This window comes from Argiope bruennichi, chromosome 10 (genome assembly GCF_947563725.1).
Source record: "Argiope bruennichi chromosome 10, qqArgBrue1.1, whole genome shotgun sequence".
In the NCBI taxonomy this organism is placed as follows: Eukaryota; Metazoa; Arthropoda; class Arachnida; order Araneae; family Araneidae; genus Argiope; species Argiope bruennichi.
Genome location: NC_079160.1, coordinates 109,181,534 through 109,201,418, shown reverse-complemented (window position 1 = coordinate 109,201,418; position 19,885 = coordinate 109,181,534). Strand labels below are relative to the sequence as shown.

Here is a 19,885-nt window from a genome sequence, read left to right as displayed (position 1 = left end):
ATATATATATATATATATATATATATATATATCTATATATATATATATATAATTGCCATGTGATTTATTTCTTTAGAATATTTGGTTGTAAATTAAAAAATAACGAATATATTGTAAGTGTGTGGGGATGGGAAAGAGGACTGCAGCGCTGTAGACGATGTCGCCGATAAAAAAAAAAGACAAACCATTTTTTTTTTCTCAATACTATGTATTTCATTAACGTAACGAACATATACATTGTTTGATCTCTTAAAAGTAAAACGTAAAGTGAAAAAAGTAATAAATATTTTATCCTAAAATGTAAAAATGAAATAAAGAAAATCGATATTCATTTCGAAGAGCAATTGAGTGTACGATATTTTTTGTCAGTCCGTCTTTAGCCAAAGCAAATAAGATCGATGGTTTGCCCACACGAGAACATGCCACGTATAATTGTCCGTGTGAAAAACATGTTGTGCCCAAATCTAAGCTGCAAACAGACTTCGTTTTGCCTGGCGACTTATTGAATGTCATTGCGAATGTCAATCTAATAGGAAATTAAAAGCGTTTGAATTCAATTGGCACGTCTGTGTGAATCATTGGAATCATTGGCAGCAAAACAGGATCTGCTGGAAATCAGAATTGCTGTTAAGAATGATTAAACTGCGATCTTTCTATGTTGGAAAAAGTTATTTAGCTATTTCAATAAGGGAAAAAACTTTTTCAAACTGTGCATCTTAACACTGAGAATAATAAACTGGCTCGGAAGTTAGATTTTCACTGAGAAAGTTCAAAGATATTGAATTCATTTTAAGATTTTACGCTGCTGATTTCTGTAATTTCACTTCTTAAAACTAAGAAGTGAAAAATTCAAGCCAATGAATTCAAGTTTTTAAAATCATACATATTAGGGAGCATTTATGAAAATATTTTAAATTTTTTTTATTTTTTCAGTTTTCATATATTGTTCGTTGCGACTTATTTTTGCGATATATTGTTATGACAGTCAACGATCACATATTTGATAATCCTGCAACTGCATGATCGCTGAAATGTATTTTATCTGTCCCAAAATAAATAAATAACTTTTCCATGTTTCATCCTCTCTCTATCACGGATGCGAAACAACAATCATTCTGTTTTATTTATTTATTTATAATTATTTTTATTTTCCCCATATTTTTTCTCTCTTGCTTATCTTTTCTCTCTTCTGCCATTATTCTTTGGCAGATGATAAGAGAACAGGTGTTCAAAGAAGGGGAAAAAATGTTTGAGCCAGATATAGTATTTACAAAACATGACAAACTTCTCAAAAATAATTCAACACAATTTCTGACCTTTTGCAAATGTTTATTTATTCATAGAAAAATATGTCAGGAATTCACAAGACTATTGTGAATTCCTGTCAATCATAATAATCTTCTGAATAAAAGGCGCGCACTGGAAAAAGAAGACTCAAAATCGTCTGCCAGTGACGAGTCTTCTTATTCAAATTCTTAACGTTGAATCTAATCCACGATCTCTTATTCATAGACTACTGAAAACTTCGTACTTGTAAGTGCAGAAATTTAGAATTTATGTTCACTTTCATCTTGGAAAATCTAATATGTTTTTTATACATTAAAATGTATTTTTATTTCGAACTTTTAATACTTCTCATTTTTTAAATTTTGGTTGAATCCATTTCATTGGCTATTTTTGTCCTTTTTCTGAAAATTTAAAGGTAATTGTTTACTTTAGTACTAAATTAAGTGAAGCAGCTGTATCATACTTACAAATTATGTTTTAGTAGACCAAAAAACGAAACATAATTTTAAATTAAAATGTAAATCTTGGTTATGATACAGTGTGGGAAGAGTTCAGAATCAATTCAAAATTTCTTTCTGAATGCGACTTTCATAGCTCAAGTGTTTTTAGTTTTTGTTAAAGTTTCCAAAGAAGCTTATATTATAAAACCAGGAGACTTATAATCAAAATAAAAACGTAAAAATATTAATTTGTGGAACACTGTCTTTCAATAGCGAGTTTACTAAAAAAACTTAAAACGTGTATTTGCAACTTAGAAATCTTTAGCTGCAATAATAATGTAGATGTGTGTTTATGTAGAAGAAAGCAAAAAAAAATCAAAGAAAGTTTTGTATTTCTCATCAAAAGGGTATGGAGGAGCCTGCATTCAATCATATTCATATTAGTATATATTTGGAATGTTGTATACCAAGAGAAATATTAAATTAATATCCGCTGAGACAGATTCAAATTCCAAGAATATCAACTCATTTTACAGTTGACAAGTTTTTTGTGTATGAATACAGTTACGTAGTGAATGTTGTCAATTTCTGTGCTATTCAATAAAACGCAGGGTGAGAACATATTTATGGCTATAAGTTACAGATCAATTAAGTTGCGACTGCTGAAAATACAAATATCTAAAGTGAAATAAATGAAACGGAAGGATATTCGCTAGAAGATTGGAATATTGTATTTGAAATATGAAGAAAAATATTACAGAGGTTATTAGGTAAACATAAAAGGGCTCGAATATTGACTCAGTGAAATCAAATTCCATCTTCTACAAACAAGCCAACAAGATGAATTTGTATGAAACAAATATTTGAAAGCCGACTTTCAAACAAACGGGCTCACAGTTCGTTCACCAGAATCCTTTTAATTCTGATAGTAAATGCATATTGGATCTATTATCACCACTCATTCTGTAAGAATTTATCTTACTAAAGAGAAAAACACGAGCCTCCATTTTAAAGGCAAGGTAGGGCAATGAAAGTTATAACTCTGCAGAATACATAGATTGATTTAGTTAAAAAATTTCAGTGGAAAATCACCTAATGTCCAATTTTTATTTATTAAATTTAATTTGAGCAATTTTAGCTTAGTATATTTTGAATGTGCATCCGTTTTTAATGTAGTTACATATTAATGGAAAAGTTCTTTTGTATCATTAAAAAAATAAAGTATTTTTGAAGACTAATTCTTGAATACTCTCATTTTTAATATTTATTTACTACCTCTCAATGTATTTTAAGCCCTCCTGTTTTCAGGAGTTATGTAAAATGTTCAGACTATTTTTTTGCTCAATATTTCTGATACACAAAATGTATTGAGAATATTCTATGACACAAGTTCCAAGGTAAAAAAAAAGTTATGTTGTTGACATTATTCTTTTTATTCACTAGTTTCTATCCGAGTTTCTTAAGGATATATGATCATACATCACTTTTATGGATTTGTTATTCACATGAAAATGCAAGCTATTTTCTGAAAACTTAACACATGACGGGATTTTGTGGCGTCGCCAGGGTAAGCGGCGTCCGGGTATAATACGATTCTTTCCTCTCCCCGCTATCGCCATAAGAGACGTTAATGGCAACTCACTTAATAATTACAAGATAAAATATAATATATCTAGGATGCTTTTCAAAATTTTTAATACCTATCAACAATGTGAGGATATCATAATAGTGTTTTTCATCTTTTTGTGTTAATAGGCTGGGGATACTTTATTCTTTATTTATTTGAAATGAAGCATAAATACAATAATATTTCATCATAAATGCTTCCCGTAAGACGAGCGCCAGGGATTCTAGGCCTCGAAGATACGCCGCTGGTTCGAAACGATATTTTCTCCTTTTATTTTTATCTTAATTTCTAGCTGGGGATTATTGCTTTCTCCTTCCTTCCCTCGGTGACAAGCAAAAGAGTTTTCCCAGAGAAACCGTTGTTTCTCTGTTTGCATTCTGTTTTTTTTTTTTTTTTTTTTTTTTGGATATCCGAAAGTCTACGTGTGAGCAGCGCAGTGTAATCCAGGCGGTCGTCCCCAGCATATCGTTTTCATTGGCAGCTGTCCGCCTACATCGTTCGTGTCTTAAAGTACAAATGAAAAAGCCAACTCTTTGGGTCTTGTCCTTAAGAGAACACCGTCCTCATTGATCGGTGTCTCCGTAAGTGACTCCCCGCATACAGGTTCCGATTCACACTATGGTACGAGTGCCTGAAGTTTCGAAATTTCAGAACCAATGGCTACCATACTTTCTTAGTCTTTGCAGTGGTTGGTGCCTTCTAGCCTGATTTTTTTTTTCACCATATCGTATTGGTTTAAAAAAAGATCTCTCTAGTGGGTTTTGAATAAAGTTTTGATCCTTAACACAGCTTGATTTTGTGCAGATCATATAAAATTACAAGAGGGATCTTTCGTCCCATATTTCTTAAGTTGCTTTCAGTGTCCAGCACTTAGAGGAATCAAAAGCAAATTGTCGCAGAACCCCCACTTTTGCTTGTTAAGCAATAAAAGTTCAAGATAGCCAATTATGTGTTTCATAGCAAAAATACTTGACCTGCATTAAAATTATAAATCCTATTTTTTCTCCTGTCGCACTAGAAACCTGAAAAATAATCAACTACAGCTAAAATAAAAACATGCGATATCCTGAATCTAGACGAAAATTCCTAACAAAAACAACTTAAGTTTTCGTTTATGTCCGCGTGTCAAAAATCAATTTTCTTAAATTGCTTATACACAAATTGAATAAAATATGAGACCTCTTCTCAATGCTCTGAAAAGGCTTCTTCTGATGTTAAACAATCCCTAAACAGTGCACTGAAACTCTTACATTAGAACAAATCTAAAAACTAATTGATATTAAAGATTTCAAAATGCAGTCCACAAGAACTTTATTCCCTTATTCAGAGACCTATCAAACAATCCAAGTCTCTAATTTTATCCGTATGAGGATGAGGGTGATCGTGAGATGGGTTGCGAAATTCAAGGAACTTCATTTGTTATTCTTATTACATGTTCAGCGCCACATTCTTTTAATGGATAAGTTCTTTTCTTGGAATAATAGAGACATTCACTAAGAATTTCAGACAATCAAGATCTTTCTTGAGAACTTCATCCTGTTTTTTTAACCTTCCAAGAAACATTTTTGAAACCTAATAACCTCTGAAGCTCCATATTTGTAAGAGTGTGAGGAAATATAATGACACTTATGTTTATAAGTCTAATTTGCTTATCCAGTTCCAAAATTTAATTTTCCTGTATTTTGAAAGTCAAAATTCTTATTTGACAAAACTGATTGAAAGAAACGGGGGCACATTATAATCATTTATATTGTCTTTTCATTGCTCTCTGACCTGCCCGAATGCACACGGATAATAAATATTGAATGTTCGGACCGCCGCAACAAACACACTGGCGGGAACTGTGGTTGAGTCCTGGAAGTACGCCAGTCCATGGGAGAGTAAAAAAAGAATCATAATATTACATCATAAATTGTATAAATGTTCAAATTCGTTTTGAAAGATTTTAATGAAATATTGCTAGAGTTGTGCAAAAAACACTTGATATGCTAATAGTTTTGTCACAAAAAGCTATTAAGATTAGATATTCGAACAGTTATGTGTATGGAAATTTTGATATATCAGAAAAATATAATTCCATTCGCCTCGTCAAGGCCTGTATAAGCTTGCTGAGGGCTCCTGGTGCTGATGTTCCTCACGCACGAACACTGTCTATCTATTTGTGCTGAGAAATATATTCTTTGAATGCCCTTTTCTTCAGTCTCTGCATACTCACCATATTTATCACCTCTAACTCTGAAAGATTTTGTGGGTGAGAAGCATCATTCAAATATGTTTAATTTTTCGAAAGCTGCTCGGTTTAACTCCTGCACTCAGCGCGTTTTAACTTTTTTTTTGCTTATGCTTTATTTTTTCATAACGTACAGTTATCTATTATTTCATCTGTGTTCTTTCAAAGTTTTACATTTTACAGAAGCTTAAGTTTTATATTTAAATACAATTTACGGCCACAGCGTTTGTTGCGCAGTTATGCCATTGGTGGAGGTTGTATGAAATAAATCCAATGACCAACAAGGCCAACCATCAATATAAATTTAAATTTTGAATAAAACCTTGATGCTATTAATTTTTTGATTTTTGATTTCAAAAATGTAAGTAAACTGGAAATGATTAAGAAAAACAAGCTTGATTAAATTGTAATAATATTTTTCTCTTTAAACTAGAATTAAAACCATCATTTTATATTTACAGATCGTTCGAAGCATACTTTGTTTCTTAATCGCATTTAACAATTCTCTTATGGAAAATATAATAAAAATGAGATTCGCAGTTCCTTGTGCGGTGATCTCTCTGCTCTTATTCGCCTGTGCTATAGCTGAAACAGGTATGTTTTAATATGTATTTACAGTAATCGCAATAAATGTCATAAGTTACAAAATAGCATATAATTTATTGATTTTAATATACTAAATGTGTGCACTTTTTAAAAGAATCTGCTCTTCATATACAAATGCTCAACATGAATAATAAGTTTTAATAAACATGGAGCAATTTATTTACATAAAACTCTTAATGGACGTGTCACGAAAATCTCTCTTATTACTCATTGTCGAATGGCAACAATCAAATGTAAACAAACCTTCATAAGAACGTTTCAGACTATTGAACATTTTTACAACATTTTACAGTTTCATACAAGTTCCGATTTGATAATAAAGGAACTGTAAAATATAGTCTGTAAACTGTCAAATATCGTGTAAATACAATATCACCGAAGAGGACTCGGCAGTTTTATCGACTCTCCACGCCACCAAAAACTCAAATCATTCAGAGGAAAAAAGATGTAAAAGAAATCAGAATTATAGAAGTGGGCGTTTAAGTTAATCGAGTATCAAAATAGGTTTAGGCACTGCTTTATGTGAATAATCGCTATGGCTTCCAAAAAATATCTCCCTCAAATGATTTTTGCATTACCTTAAAATTTAAAAGGATTGTGTCAATATCAATACTCTACATTTTTTTTAACATATAAACTTGCACACAATCTGTAATGAATATTATGATAAAATTCAAACACATCCAACAAAACACTCAATCGCTTATTTGTCCAATGTTAAATTTTATATTTAAAAAATTGCTTCCTTTAGACATTAGCACCAAGGCAGGAATTTTAGTTTTATTTTTATTTCGTTGCATGTACACTTTTTCAATTTGCACGCTCACTAATTTATAGTAGACTAGCCGCCTTTGAGGATCAGCTGGGAATCGCCAAATAATTTTATATATATTTTTCAGCAAAATATTTTTAAACTTCAAATTTCGATAGTTTTGTAACTCACTCATACTAATATGTAGGCCTTCAGCAGTCCTTTTCATTCTACAACGTATCTCTCTCTCTCTAACTTATCTTCTGCCAGCGCCCATAAAATTTCACTTTAAATTAAAGGGAAATATTAAACTGCAGTTAAAATAAAAATATTTCTTAATGACACCAACCATGTCTTTTATTAAATATGCGAATTAAAAGCAGGGTCGTTCGTCAGTGAAGTTTTATGTGCATTACAGAATAGTTTTCATAATTTATATAATATCTCAAAGAATGATTCAACAAAAGTTTCTCTGAGAATTCAGTTCTCTCGTAAAGTTCAGTTTTTAAAGGTTTCTATTGACTTTCAAAACGTTTAAAGACTGAAAACAAAATTATTTTATTTTATTTCAGTCAATAAATGTACTTTTGAAAAAAATTATGAAGTTAAAATTTTAGAAAGTGTTTTGGGAGGGGATCATAATAAGGGATCATATTCTGCGAAATAATTTTGACACTCCAATTTTTAAATAAATAAATAGTTTCTATCTTCGGCGATTAAATCGGACCGATTTTTGACGTTTTTATGTCAACATTTTAGAACAATCATCATTTTTATAATCATAGGCCATTGACTCTCTAGAAACCCTGACGTTTGTTCTTTGAGACTGTCGATGAAGTTTTCTAAAATTGAATTTTTTTTTAAATCGAAGAGTGATGTTAAAATTTCATAAATTAGTCCGTTTAGTTGATTGATTTAGTTGATTGGAGTGCAACTATTTTTATTTAAAATATTAGTATCTCAAGAATGTGATGCCATATGTTATAGTTTAGGTCTCGCAGTTAGCTTTCTGTTTGCAACTATGCTGAAAAATTTTGAATCATTTTTACAGTAAATATTACAAAAAAATGGTGATAGCTCATCATCGTATATAACGGTATCTTATTATTTTTTATAGCTGATGGGGAAACGTTTCCTTTAAGTGAATCGTTAGAAGAATTGGATGCTGCCGAAAGTAGGATGTCTTTGTTTAAAGATGAATACAGGTAAGAGATCTGCCTTACTGAAAAAAAGAAGCATATAGTGATTAATGTGGTGTAGCTTTCAGAGATTGATCAGAAACGATGGCTCTGATTATAGCGGTTGTGATGACATGTGCTTTCGTACGCTGTTTTGCATAACTACTCGTTACTACTAATGATACTACAAAAAACAAATGATGGATTATCTTTTGTATATTTCTAAGGATTGAATATTGCTTTCTTTCTTTTTCGAGAAGTACGTTTTCAAAATTGTGCATGTCTGTCAATTTTTTTCAAACTTTATCCGAAAGAAGAGTTTTATTTCAAAGGCGATGGTTTTTCAGATGACTGCATACCGCTTCACCATGACTGCACCTTGAATCGTCATGGTTGCTGCCGAAGTGAGACGTTCAAATACAAATGTTGGTCCTTTTACATAGCGGGGAACCACTCTCACCCTAGAAATGAAGAAACGTTCTCTTGTCAGGAGAAATGTTATCTCCGCATAACAGATCAATTCCTGGACAAAGCATCCAAATTCTTTCTGAAGGCAGCCCTCGGCTGATTAAAAAAAATTATTGACATAGCTTTAAATTAAGAACTTATTTTAATCATGCAGTGTCTCTCTGACTGTCTTTCCGTTCTTTTTAAAGTAACTGAAGTCTATACTTTTGCATTGGTTAATTGAAAATGTGTAAATATGTATTGAGGTCCGAAAGAAATAATCCCTTTCTCTGATCTGGGGTCTTCCATTCGGAAATGATGTCATAAAATTATCAAAACAAATGACACTTGAAAATAAACTACGCATTTCGAACCTTTTATCGTACTCTAGCTCTTTTTTATAAGCCATAGATAAAAGTATCACTCGAATCCTTTTAAGAAATGACCATTCAAGACTTAACCCAAATATTTGGTTTTGCTAAATCATTGCATCCTGCCGTATTTTAATATCCTGCTTAGCCTTGGTTGTCTATACGTTAATATTGTAATTGATCAGCTGTGGTTCATTGCATTGAATTGGTGAGTTTTACGCAGTTACATTTTTTTAATGCAAACTGATACCCTGAATCGTGTTTAATTTTTAACTATTCTTGGTATGTTTTGGCTTCTATGTTCTTGGTATGTTCTGCCTGTAACAGCATACTACAAAACCGTACATCCATTTGTATGCTTAAAATGGAAGCCTACAAGGGTGTCGGTTTCGGAATCGATTGAACCAATGATTCACAACGCATGCGCTCTGTGCATGCGATGGTATCAAAGTCTTCGTGTCTCATCATACAACAATGAATGAAAGGGACTAAATAATCCTTATTTGATGAAGGAATATAAACGAAATGATCCTGAACTAATGAATAATTTAAAGCCCAATTATAATTTTTGTACAATTTTTATAAGTGTATTCAGCTTTTACTGCATCTCTACTTAAATTTTCTACAACTGTAATAAATTTATTCATTATTTTATATTACTGCTTTAAATATCTGGTGTGCTTGAAAACAGTTCTCATATTAATATCTCAGTAATTCCAAATTAATCTATTCTTTCAAACATAGTTCATACAATTTTTTTTCGTAAAATATCTCAAAATTGTAGTTTTTCAATTCATGAACAGTATATTTATTCAAGAAATACTAATTTAACTATCTTTTGAATTATAAATAGAATAAAGCAGGCAAAGAGTATTCTCGCTTCAGGGTATCCTCCTAACAAACATAAATGCAGAAAATGTAACAGGAAATCATTCATATAAATTTTATTCAGCTAATTAAAAAATAGTTGCATTTTAACACTTTTTGTATCTTTGTAACGCTATGATGAGCGAAAAGGTGGATGAACAGGGAAAAAGATCACAGTATTTTTTAATAAAGAATATTCGAGCAAGTCACTTTTTAATCATTTTTTAGTAAACATTTGTAAGGAATGATTGTTAATAAACACTTAGAATTTTGCAATTTCCAATTAAACTATTTTTAAATCGTTTTTTTTTTATCAAAGAATTATATTCAAGAAAGAGCTTGTAAATTTCCAATCTAGTTTTCGTATGCAACAGAAAATTACTCAAAATTGATGGATAGCCTCAACTTCATGCACATAATGAAAGTGCCGATAGTTTACCCCTTTTTCTTAGAGGTAGTAAAACGCACTTACGAGAGAGAATTGTTCCTTTTCAGGAAGGAGGACAGGAAGTGCATCGAGAAGCACCACGAGTGCACGCACCCACGACAAGCATAACTGCTGCAGAGGGAAGCACTACAAGTACGAGTGTCTCTGCCTCAACGTAAAGGACGAAAAGGGAGAAAGGAGAGAACGCTGCACTTGCCACAAACCTTACCGCTACAGAGTCGTCGATTTGGCTTTGAACATCGGCAAAAACATAGTCTGAGGCAACCTACCTCAATCCTTTTGTCAAATATCTGTTCAATAAAGACAGTTTATAGAACGAGTCATAGCTCAAAATTCCACGTTTCTATCTTTTCAGTGATTTTATTGAAAATGAAATAAATATAAAAGGATGGCATTTCATAACGAAATACTCTCACAATTTGCTCTCAAATATAGTAAAATCGATATTGTTTTATAGTCTTTTTGAAATGAGGATTTGAGGATTTAAAGGAATAAAAACAATTAAAATTACGGAAAAAATAAAAGCAGAAGCATAATTTTGCAAAAAAAAAAAAAAAAAAAACTTAGTAAAGATTTATTTATTTATTTTCCATACGAAATTCTTATATGAAAAAGACAATTTCATTTCAAAAAAAAATTTCTATAACTAATTTTTGATTTCATCCATATACTTATAATTCTATCCTTCAGCGAATTCAATTTATTACATGGATTTATCAATGAAAGAAAAGCTCTTATTTTACATCCTTAATAAATGATATATTTTTTTTTAATTTTTTCGCTTTTTAGTTTAAAACCTTTTATGAAATATTCCAAAAAACATTCCTGTATCTACTTTAGTGAAAAAATATATCCTACATGCCAGTTTTTACAAGATTTGTTTATAAAATAAGGTTTAGCATAATAGAGCAATTTCATATGACACAATGAGTGCAAGAGTACGTTGATATGTGTTGTACAACACACATGTCAACGAACATCGAACTACTCGACTGTTTTACGATATGTTCCGATTTTCTTTTTCTGCCTGAAACATGTGAATGGATTTCAAATCTATGTTGGTACCCATATCAGCTAAGTGAGCATAATGGATATTGAAATGTTTCAAACCAGCTGTGAATAGATTTAAGATAATTCTAATACGCTTTTATGATGGAGTAACCGAAAAGGATGGAGTATCTTGTATTTAAAATATGGAGATGGAAAAAAGTATATATCCTGTTTATTGTCAGTTGATCTGTAAACCAACTGTGAACAGATTTCAAACCTATGTTGGTGCCCACATCAGCTAAGTGAGCATAATGGATTGTAAAATGTTACAAACCATATAAAATTTAAAAAAAAAAATTAAAAATTTTCTGTTATTGACTAGCACATTGTTAAAAACTAGCACAAAATATTATTTTCGCCAGAAAGTTATGAATTATTTGTATCTCCATAAGTATATTAACTATAATTTTATTCAAAATATCTCTTACTGCACAAAATTTATTTGCCTACCAAAAATATTGATAAAAATTCAAAATTTTTATTTAATTCGAACGTAACTGAGGATCGATACATAGCATTCGCCGTTTTTATCTTACTCATTTGGATAAATAAAAATTTGGGAAATGAAATTGGAAAAAATGTTTCGTAATGAAACTTAATACAAAGTAGGTTATACGTTATCTTCATAAGCTTTTGTACTATTATTAGTCAGAAATTTATAAATATCATTTTTGTGAATTTAAAAAAGAGTGTCTTATATCTTTATAGCCCTTTTTTACTTCGCAATGACTATTGTTGTTATTCAATCCTTCCGAGGGAATCCATCCTGATGAGGTTCACGTTGAGAGACGCGGCAAAAAGTAGAATACAGTATGTAAATAAAAAATCACCAGGAGTGATCCCTCGAAAACTTTCTTTCTTCTCTTGTCTTTAATTAAAGCGATTTTCCCCTTCAACTTCCCGCATAAAAATTTGGGCGTCAGGCAAGATAATGAAATCGGAGAATGCTCGATTTTCACGCACATGAGCTATTGTGCGTCGTTGAGGAGCGAAGAAAACCGAGTATGCCATTTTTTATCAATCGATTGGAGTCAAAATTAGTCACAGATTGACAATTTTATTAACAAAATAGTATTGTATGTATTTAACTTGTTGCATCTGTGAGATATCGCATATAACTACTTACATCCTGCTCTTTGTATAGACAGTTTGATAGATCTAGTTCAAGATTTCATAGGATTAAGATTAAATAATTGATTGTATAAGATGATAAAGTTGATGTTGAAGTTATAGTATTTCTGTACATACAGACATAAAGACTTTCCTTCGGTGGATTTGTTCAAATCATGATCGAAGAATACAAATTTGGTATTAAAACTGCATGCAAAATTTTTTCCATCTAGCTCAAGAAATTCCTGAATAATTGTGATCATAGAAAAATGGACATAATTTCAAAAATCTGCTTTTCGGTCAAACAGAGGTCGAGTTTTTAATGTTAATAAAACCTTATCTTCTTTTTTTTTTTGTACTTTGTACTTTTTTTTTGTCCTTATACAAGAAAGTAAAAAAAAGAGAGATAGAGAGAGAAAGAGAAAAGTTGACACAGAAAACATTGTGAAAAGTGCATCATCAATGTCGTAATGGCTGATGAAAGCATTTAAAATAATTTTTGACTGATGATATCATGTTTCCGTTTTTGTAAAAGCTTCATAACTCTCATTATCGGGCCATCGATATTTTGTTTCGGAAATTTAATACTAGGTCGATACGCTACTTAAACTGAGATTGGTAAAATGAAAAAACTTCAATAACAAAAACAAAATAACAATAAAAAAAACGTACAATAACATGTGACCTAGATCACACCGCGAACATGGAAACGTAAAAAGAACCTACAGAGATATGACACCTGTGGACCTGTATCCTGCGATGAACTAGCTGAATATTGAGTTGAAAGAGGCTTGGTTAACACATTAGCATGAAACGCGAATAGTGAAGTCCCATCTCCTGAAGGTCTATCTATCTTTACAAATTTCAATGAAGCACATTTCGAGATATTTTTACGGCATGACTCATTTCAGGATCATCTTGTGGTTTCCCGTACATCCATGAGTGGTTTGTTTGGTTAACTGATCAGCGTCTTTGTTTCTTATTACTCAGGAGTGCTCGTTAACCGGGAGGTGCGAATTTCATTTGTTAAGGCTGTCAGAAGTTTACGATTTCCCTTTACAAATTTCAATGAAGCACATTTCGAGATATTTTTACGGCATGACTCATTTCAGGATCATCTTGTGGTTTTCCATACATCCATGAGTGGTTTGTTTGGTTAACTGATCAGCGTCTTTGTTTCTTATTACTCAGGAGTGCTCGTTAACCGGGAGGTGCGAATTTCATTTGTTAAGGCTGTCAGAAATTTACGATTTCCCTTTACAAATTTCAATGAAGCACATTTCGAGATATTTTTACGGCATGACTCATTTCAAGATCATCTTTTGGTTTTCCGTACATCCATGAGTGGTTTGTTTGGTTAACTGATCAGCGTCTTTGTTTCTTATTACTCAGGAGTGCTCGTTAACCGGGAGGTGCGAATTTCATTTGTTAAGGCTGTCAGAAGTTTACGATTTCCCGATCATTAAGGAGGAGGGTGGGGTCAGCTGCAGAACCACAAGAGCTTGTAGACACAATTGAGTATCTGTATGAAAATGAATTTTGACTAAAACTCATCAAATATCACGAATTTGGTCAATTGATTCAAAATAGGTAAGAATAAGCAAGGAATCAATCAAAGTTGCGTTATAAGCCTTACAAGTTATAGAAGCAAATATTCGTTGTGTAGAATTTTTAACTTAGTTAGTTTATGCCTCTAATTCCGCAAGCATGCAAAAATATTCTTATTGCAATATATTTGTACCCCGCGTGGACTATATGATCACGAATTCCATCTTTTCTATAACGGAAAATAAATATAACAGATAGATAATTGGCGCATTTTGATTTCAAATTCCGCCAAAGCTCTCACAAAGTATCTATGTGAGAGCTTTTGGTTTAAAGTTTCTTCTTGACATTTAAAGGTTAAATGCATTTAATATTAATGTTTCTGAGTTTGAAACTAAACTTTCTAAACTGTCAAGGGTTATTAAAGACTATTGCAGTGAGATTATTGAAGAACATATTGGGAGTATTTTTTGGTGTCATATCATTGAACTTTGATGTATCAGAGCAGTAGATATCGACGAACTTAATGGAAAGGTCATTAATTTAAAACAGAAAATCGCCAGCGAATGCTTGAAAATGTGTGCGCGATTCTCATGGGAAAATCTGGATGGAGTTCACAATTTGATTCCACAAAAAGAGGGTCAGATTGGAACTTGTGGACAGCCTTTCGGCATGCTAGAGCGCTTTATAACGAATTTCGAGCTCCTAAGTTTTCTATGACATCCCTTATTTAGGCAGTCCTTCATAATAGGGAACAATTTTCTGAAATAGCTTGTACGATGGATAATTGTGATGACCACGGAATTATCAGTTTATATTCAGGACAATCATTGGTATACTGTTTCACTCTTGGTTTCTTTGAAATATGCCAAAGACAACTGAATTATGAAGAATCTTTTTATAAATCCACACTTATTGTCATAAACTTATTTGTCTTAACTTTATAAACAGGCTTATTGTCATAATCCACGGTTATTTGAAACTTATTTGATTTTCGCTTATTGTCATAAATATTTGAGTAAGATATTTAACATTAAGAGTGTGACGCATTCCGTACACCTAGAAATACCAGTCAGCTAATTTGACCACCTCTGTCCAAGCCACACGGTTTTCAAAATTTAATTCCTAAAACAGATTTTTAGATTATATTTAGTTATTAAATTTTACAGTTCGATCACATATTTCCATTTATTTGTTTTGTTATGTCGTCAGTTTAGTTCCTAGTCAGAATACTCCCCAGTTCTCACACTACACTTTTATATCAAATTCCTTATATTTTCAAGCTTTTATTTTTCTTCAATTTTTAATATTTTTGCAAATATGGGTTTCATTTTCAGTAATTTACGACCTGCCAGATCATCAAATACTCATGTTACCAGCATGAAAAAAAACTTTTAAAAATGTGCTTTTACTTAAAAAAATGCGTTCAATTTTGGAGTTTTGATTTATGATAAAGAAATGAGATGATGTAAGGCATTGATGTTTTAAAAATGATTGTATGGTAATTTGAAAGTTAATTTTATTTTTAACTTCTCCGGAACTATTTATTTGTTTTAGCTTTCAAGTAAGAAATTTCTTTCGCTTTGAATGATGCATTGCATATTGTTATTTCACGAAGAAAAAACACATTATCTTTTGAAGAACTTGTTTATTCATTGTTATATTACTTGTTAGAAATTTCGAATCCAATTTTTCTGTTGTTAATGATTTACTGGTCAAAATGTTTTTGAATATTTGGTGGTGATGATTAGAAACTGCAACAAAATTATGAAATGAACTTCAGTATGTCATTTTTTCATTGAAATTGTAAATTTGTAATCAATTTATTTCTAAGTCAGAGTCGATGAATCTTAACGAAATCTTATCATTTTTGAAGTTTTGTTTATCTGTCAGTCTGCCAATATGATATCTCGAAACTGCAGAGGTTTGAAATGTGATATGTGGCTTTTATCTTAATTTCAGAAATATTTGAGACGTTATGTCAGATTTGTTTTTTGGATGTGTGTCTGTATCTCCAAACATTATCATGTGAGCAAGATAATTGAAAATCAGAATGAGCTAATAAATAACTAAATTCCATCCGCTGCTTTATCATTAAATGTGCATATTCAACCAGCTTTTAGGTGTAAATACTTTCTAAGATTTGACCATTGGTCAGCCAGGCTTTTTTCATGATTGGAATAGTATAATTGCTGAACACGATTTGGATTTTTATCTGCTGTTGTCGCCATGATTCTGTGTGAAGTTTTGCTCTGTTTTCTTTGCTAATCTTAAGTTGCTTTGCTATATAATATTGCTTCAAGAACATTGAAACTAGGGAAGTATAAAAAAGCAATTAAAAGTTATAGGAAATACCTTTGAAAGATAGAAATTGAAAAAAAAAATATTAAAATAATTCAAAGGATTCAAGTCCTTTTTATTTAAATTGAGTAGTTTCATCGTTTTTTTAATGATTTTCCTCTGTTCTGAGAGTATTGTAGAATAAATAAAATGCATTATTTATTTTGGTAGAATGTTTATATTTTACCTTTTTTGCATTGATTTTATCTTTTAGAATATTTCTTATTGTTTTGCAACAATTTGAATCTCATTGAAGTTTTTAAAATTTACCAGATTACACTCTACTGTGATAATAAAATGGTTAATTTTAAGGCCTGTTTTTTTAGGCCTTTTGAAGATATTAGAAATATTGTCGCCGTTCACCAGCGAAACGTTTTCATACCGCTTGTTGTAAAACCGTTTTAGTCGGTATTTCTATTTAGCAAGGTCATTTAATGATAAGTGATAAATATTGTTCTTTCATAATGTCACTCAGTGATCCACCCTTTATCATGTTTGCTTTCTAAGTCTTATTTTAATGCGCAATATTAGAATGTGTGCTCTACTTTATTTATGTTAAATAATTTCTATTAATTGGATTTTTAATTTAGAGACAAATGCGCATAAAACATCAATAACAATTGTCTTTATGATAAAGTCATGATATGCAGAGAAAATTCTATTTTTCAAGCATTAAATCATAGGTTTTTTTTATCTTATTTGTGTATATTGTGTATTAGTAGAGAAGTTTTTAAACTTTTTGTTTGTCTTATTTCATGATCTTTCGTGTGGCAAAAAATATCTTCGATTTTCATTTTTGTCTATTTGACCATTTTTTTTTTTTTTGTGATGCATGATTGTTTCTGCAGCATCAGTATTCACAATTGACAGTTCTCTTTATCTTTTTATTTTTAAAAATCTTTATTGGATTTTCTTCATCCACGATTATTGTTCAAATTTTTCATAAAACTGTTATTTTTTAAATTGGACTACTATGACATGTTGAAATACCATTATAGTGAGAAATTCCGTGTCTTCTAATGTGCTGTTGTGTTTCCTGCAATGTCCTGTTGTGTTTCCGGTAATTCAATTCTAATGTGCTGTTGTGTTGACACTTGTCCTGCATTATTATTCTTTCTTTAGAAATCTATTTGCGGTATGTTCATTGGATATCATTGGATGTGTTGAAGAAGCTTGACATTTTTTATATTAATTGTTTGAGTTTAGAAGTTTCCAGGTGTTTTTTTCTTCTAAATATTGGAAATAAACATGGTTTTTCTTCCCTTAAACATACTTAGATATCTAAATATTTTGAAGGAAATTATACAATTTTATCACTCGCATGCAAATAGTAAAGTCTCATTTACAAACAATGTATTTTATTTTTTATTATTCCCTTTATATTTGCAAGACTGGGGCTTTTTAGTGGAATTCAATTTTTTTCACATTTCATTGAGTCTGCATTCATTAATTTTTCAATTATTACATTAACAGATATACAAGACATTAAATTAAACTCCAGTTATTCATTTTCAAAGAATACGATTTATTTGTCATTTCACTTTTACATCGGTAGTGTTACTCTGACTTAATATGTATGAAAATCTTAGAACTAATTTTTCAAAGCAACCACCTCTAAATAATGTTGAAATTTCTAATGATTCAATTTGAGTATTGTTTCTGGAAGTTTCAGATTATTCTCTTGTATTTCAATTGCACCATTTATTATTCATTTGCTGTTTGTATTGCATTTTACATAATTTCAGGAGAATTATGAAAAATGATGACTGATATGTTCAATCTTTAACATATCAGTCTGCCCATTCATTAATATTTCTACTAATTGAAAATATTTATTTCAGGAACTCGGTAATTCAAAAGCTTGGATTTATGGGATCTGGCTTTTTACTTGTTGGGAAGCAAATTTTGTTATATACTTCAGCATGTTAGTAGTTTATGTCTCTCGAAAGGTATTCTAAGTGTCACAAATCGCATTTCGAAGTCTGGTTTGTTTGTGTTTCATCAAAGGAAGCGCAGGAGTAATATATTTCTATCCATATTTTTGAAAAGAGTAGCTGGAAAGGAGTTCAGGGTTTGTTCATTTAAGTGAATGTCTCAATCTTTATACATTTTCTAACATTGCGTAGATCAGTCTGATAATGCTTGCTTTTAAATTCATTTTTTTTTGTAAAAGACACAATGTTATTTGGGCTTAAACTTTAGAAAACCAAATGTTTAAAAGATGTGAAATTGCTACCATGGCATTCTTTTTTTTTAAATGTAGGATGAACACTTAACACCTTTTTTAGGAATGATTAATCGTATTTAATGATGTGTTTCAAGGACTGAATTTTGGTAATCATACTTGGTTTTAGCCCAGTGTTCATTCCATAGGTGTTAAATTATTTGATATGATGTTATTAAATATCTTTTAATTTCGAAACAAATGCGTCATACTTTTGCAGCTTTGTGGGTTATTGTTTTAATATTCTGAATTTAATTAGACTGTTCCATGGTTTTCCTTTAGGTATATAGTTCATTTTATGTTTCAGAGATGGCAACAAGAAATTGAATTTTATAGTTGCATTATGCTTTTAATATTTTTCTCATTTGGAATTACTGTTTCATTCATCCGTGACTTTAAATTTTTTCGTGGCTGTAAAGGATTCCCATTACTTAATACGAACCCCCTTCAGAATATTGAGTTAATTCATTTCATGTGCAGGAATTGCTCTTGATATTTCTTTGTGTCCATTTTTATTTATCGCACTGGGAAAGAAAGAATAGATTTAGAAAGAAATGTGAAAGTTAATGTTTTGAATTTTAAAGTATTAATCAAAATCACGCGTCAGATGTAGAAAGCTAATACTAATTTTTTTACTTATGGTTTATGTTAAACAAGTGTGATGCGACCAATTGTACGAATGATTTCGAATTTCCGAATTCTTGATTGTTATCTGTCAATTCTTTCTAAAGGTAATTGCTGCTTCTAGTGTGATTTGGCGATAATATTGACTGCAGAAGTGCCATCCTGATTATGTTTTGATCTAGAGAACTCATATTTTCTGCATGCTGCTGCATTTTCTAGAATTCTAACTGATCCAATATAAATTGATATGGCTAATATTTTGTATTCCGTTAGGAAGTCCGATGCAGAAACTCTCTTAATATCTATATATTTTAGAAAACAATTTTTTTTATTTATTTTTTATTTTTTCTTATTTTTTTTATTTTTGCAAGAAATTCTTACATGTTTCGGAAATTTCGAATTCTGTTTATTTATAGGACGGCTCTCTGTTTCATTCTCATTTAGATTCATTTTTCTTTGACTATTCTATAGAGTTATTAATGCATATTCACAGTTGGAATAAGTTTTTAAAACTCGGTACCATTATTTCAATTTTTATCCCTCCTTTTCACAAGATCTGGGTATTTTCATGGAGTGCAGTCTGTTTCAAATAGTAAGAAGATTTATTGGTTCTTGATTGTTAGCTTTCTTAAATCTTCTTGGCTAACAATGAGTGGATTTTTATTGTTGATGTCACAATAAATTTCATTATCGAATAACATTGAAAAATTTAGCATTTCTCTTCCCTCACCTCCAAAGCA

General features: G+C 30.9%; 1 protein-coding gene across 1 annotated transcript; it reads left to right on the top strand.

Annotated features, from left to right (window-relative positions):
- Positions 1–1,425: 1,425 nt before the first annotated feature.
- LOC129988837 (toxin CSTX-9-like) lies at positions 1,426–10,451 on the top strand. The gene is made up of 4 exons (XM_056097113.1): positions 1,426–1,533; positions 6,046–6,178; positions 8,059–8,146; positions 10,300–10,451. The coding sequence occupies exons 2-4, from the start codon at positions 6,094–6,096 to the stop codon at positions 10,358–10,360; spliced, it is 234 nt and encodes a 77-aa protein (XP_055953088.1). The 5' UTR covers positions 1,426–1,533; positions 6,046–6,093; the 3' UTR covers positions 10,361–10,451.
- The last annotated feature ends 9,434 nt before the right edge of the window (positions 10,452–19,885 follow it).

Coding starts and splice junctions, on each gene's coding strand:
- LOC129988837 (XM_056097113.1), top strand. CDS start 6,094: ATGGAAAATATAATAAAAATGAGATTCGCAGTTCCTTGTGCGGTGATC. Junction 6,179..8,058: donor CTGTGCTATAGCTGAAACAG/GTATGTTTTAAT, acceptor TATTTTTTATAG/CTGATGGGGAAACGTTTCCT. Junction 8,147..10,299: donor TTGTTTAAAGATGAATACAG/GTAAGAGATCTG, acceptor GTTCCTTTTCAG/GAAGGAGGACAGGAAGTGCA.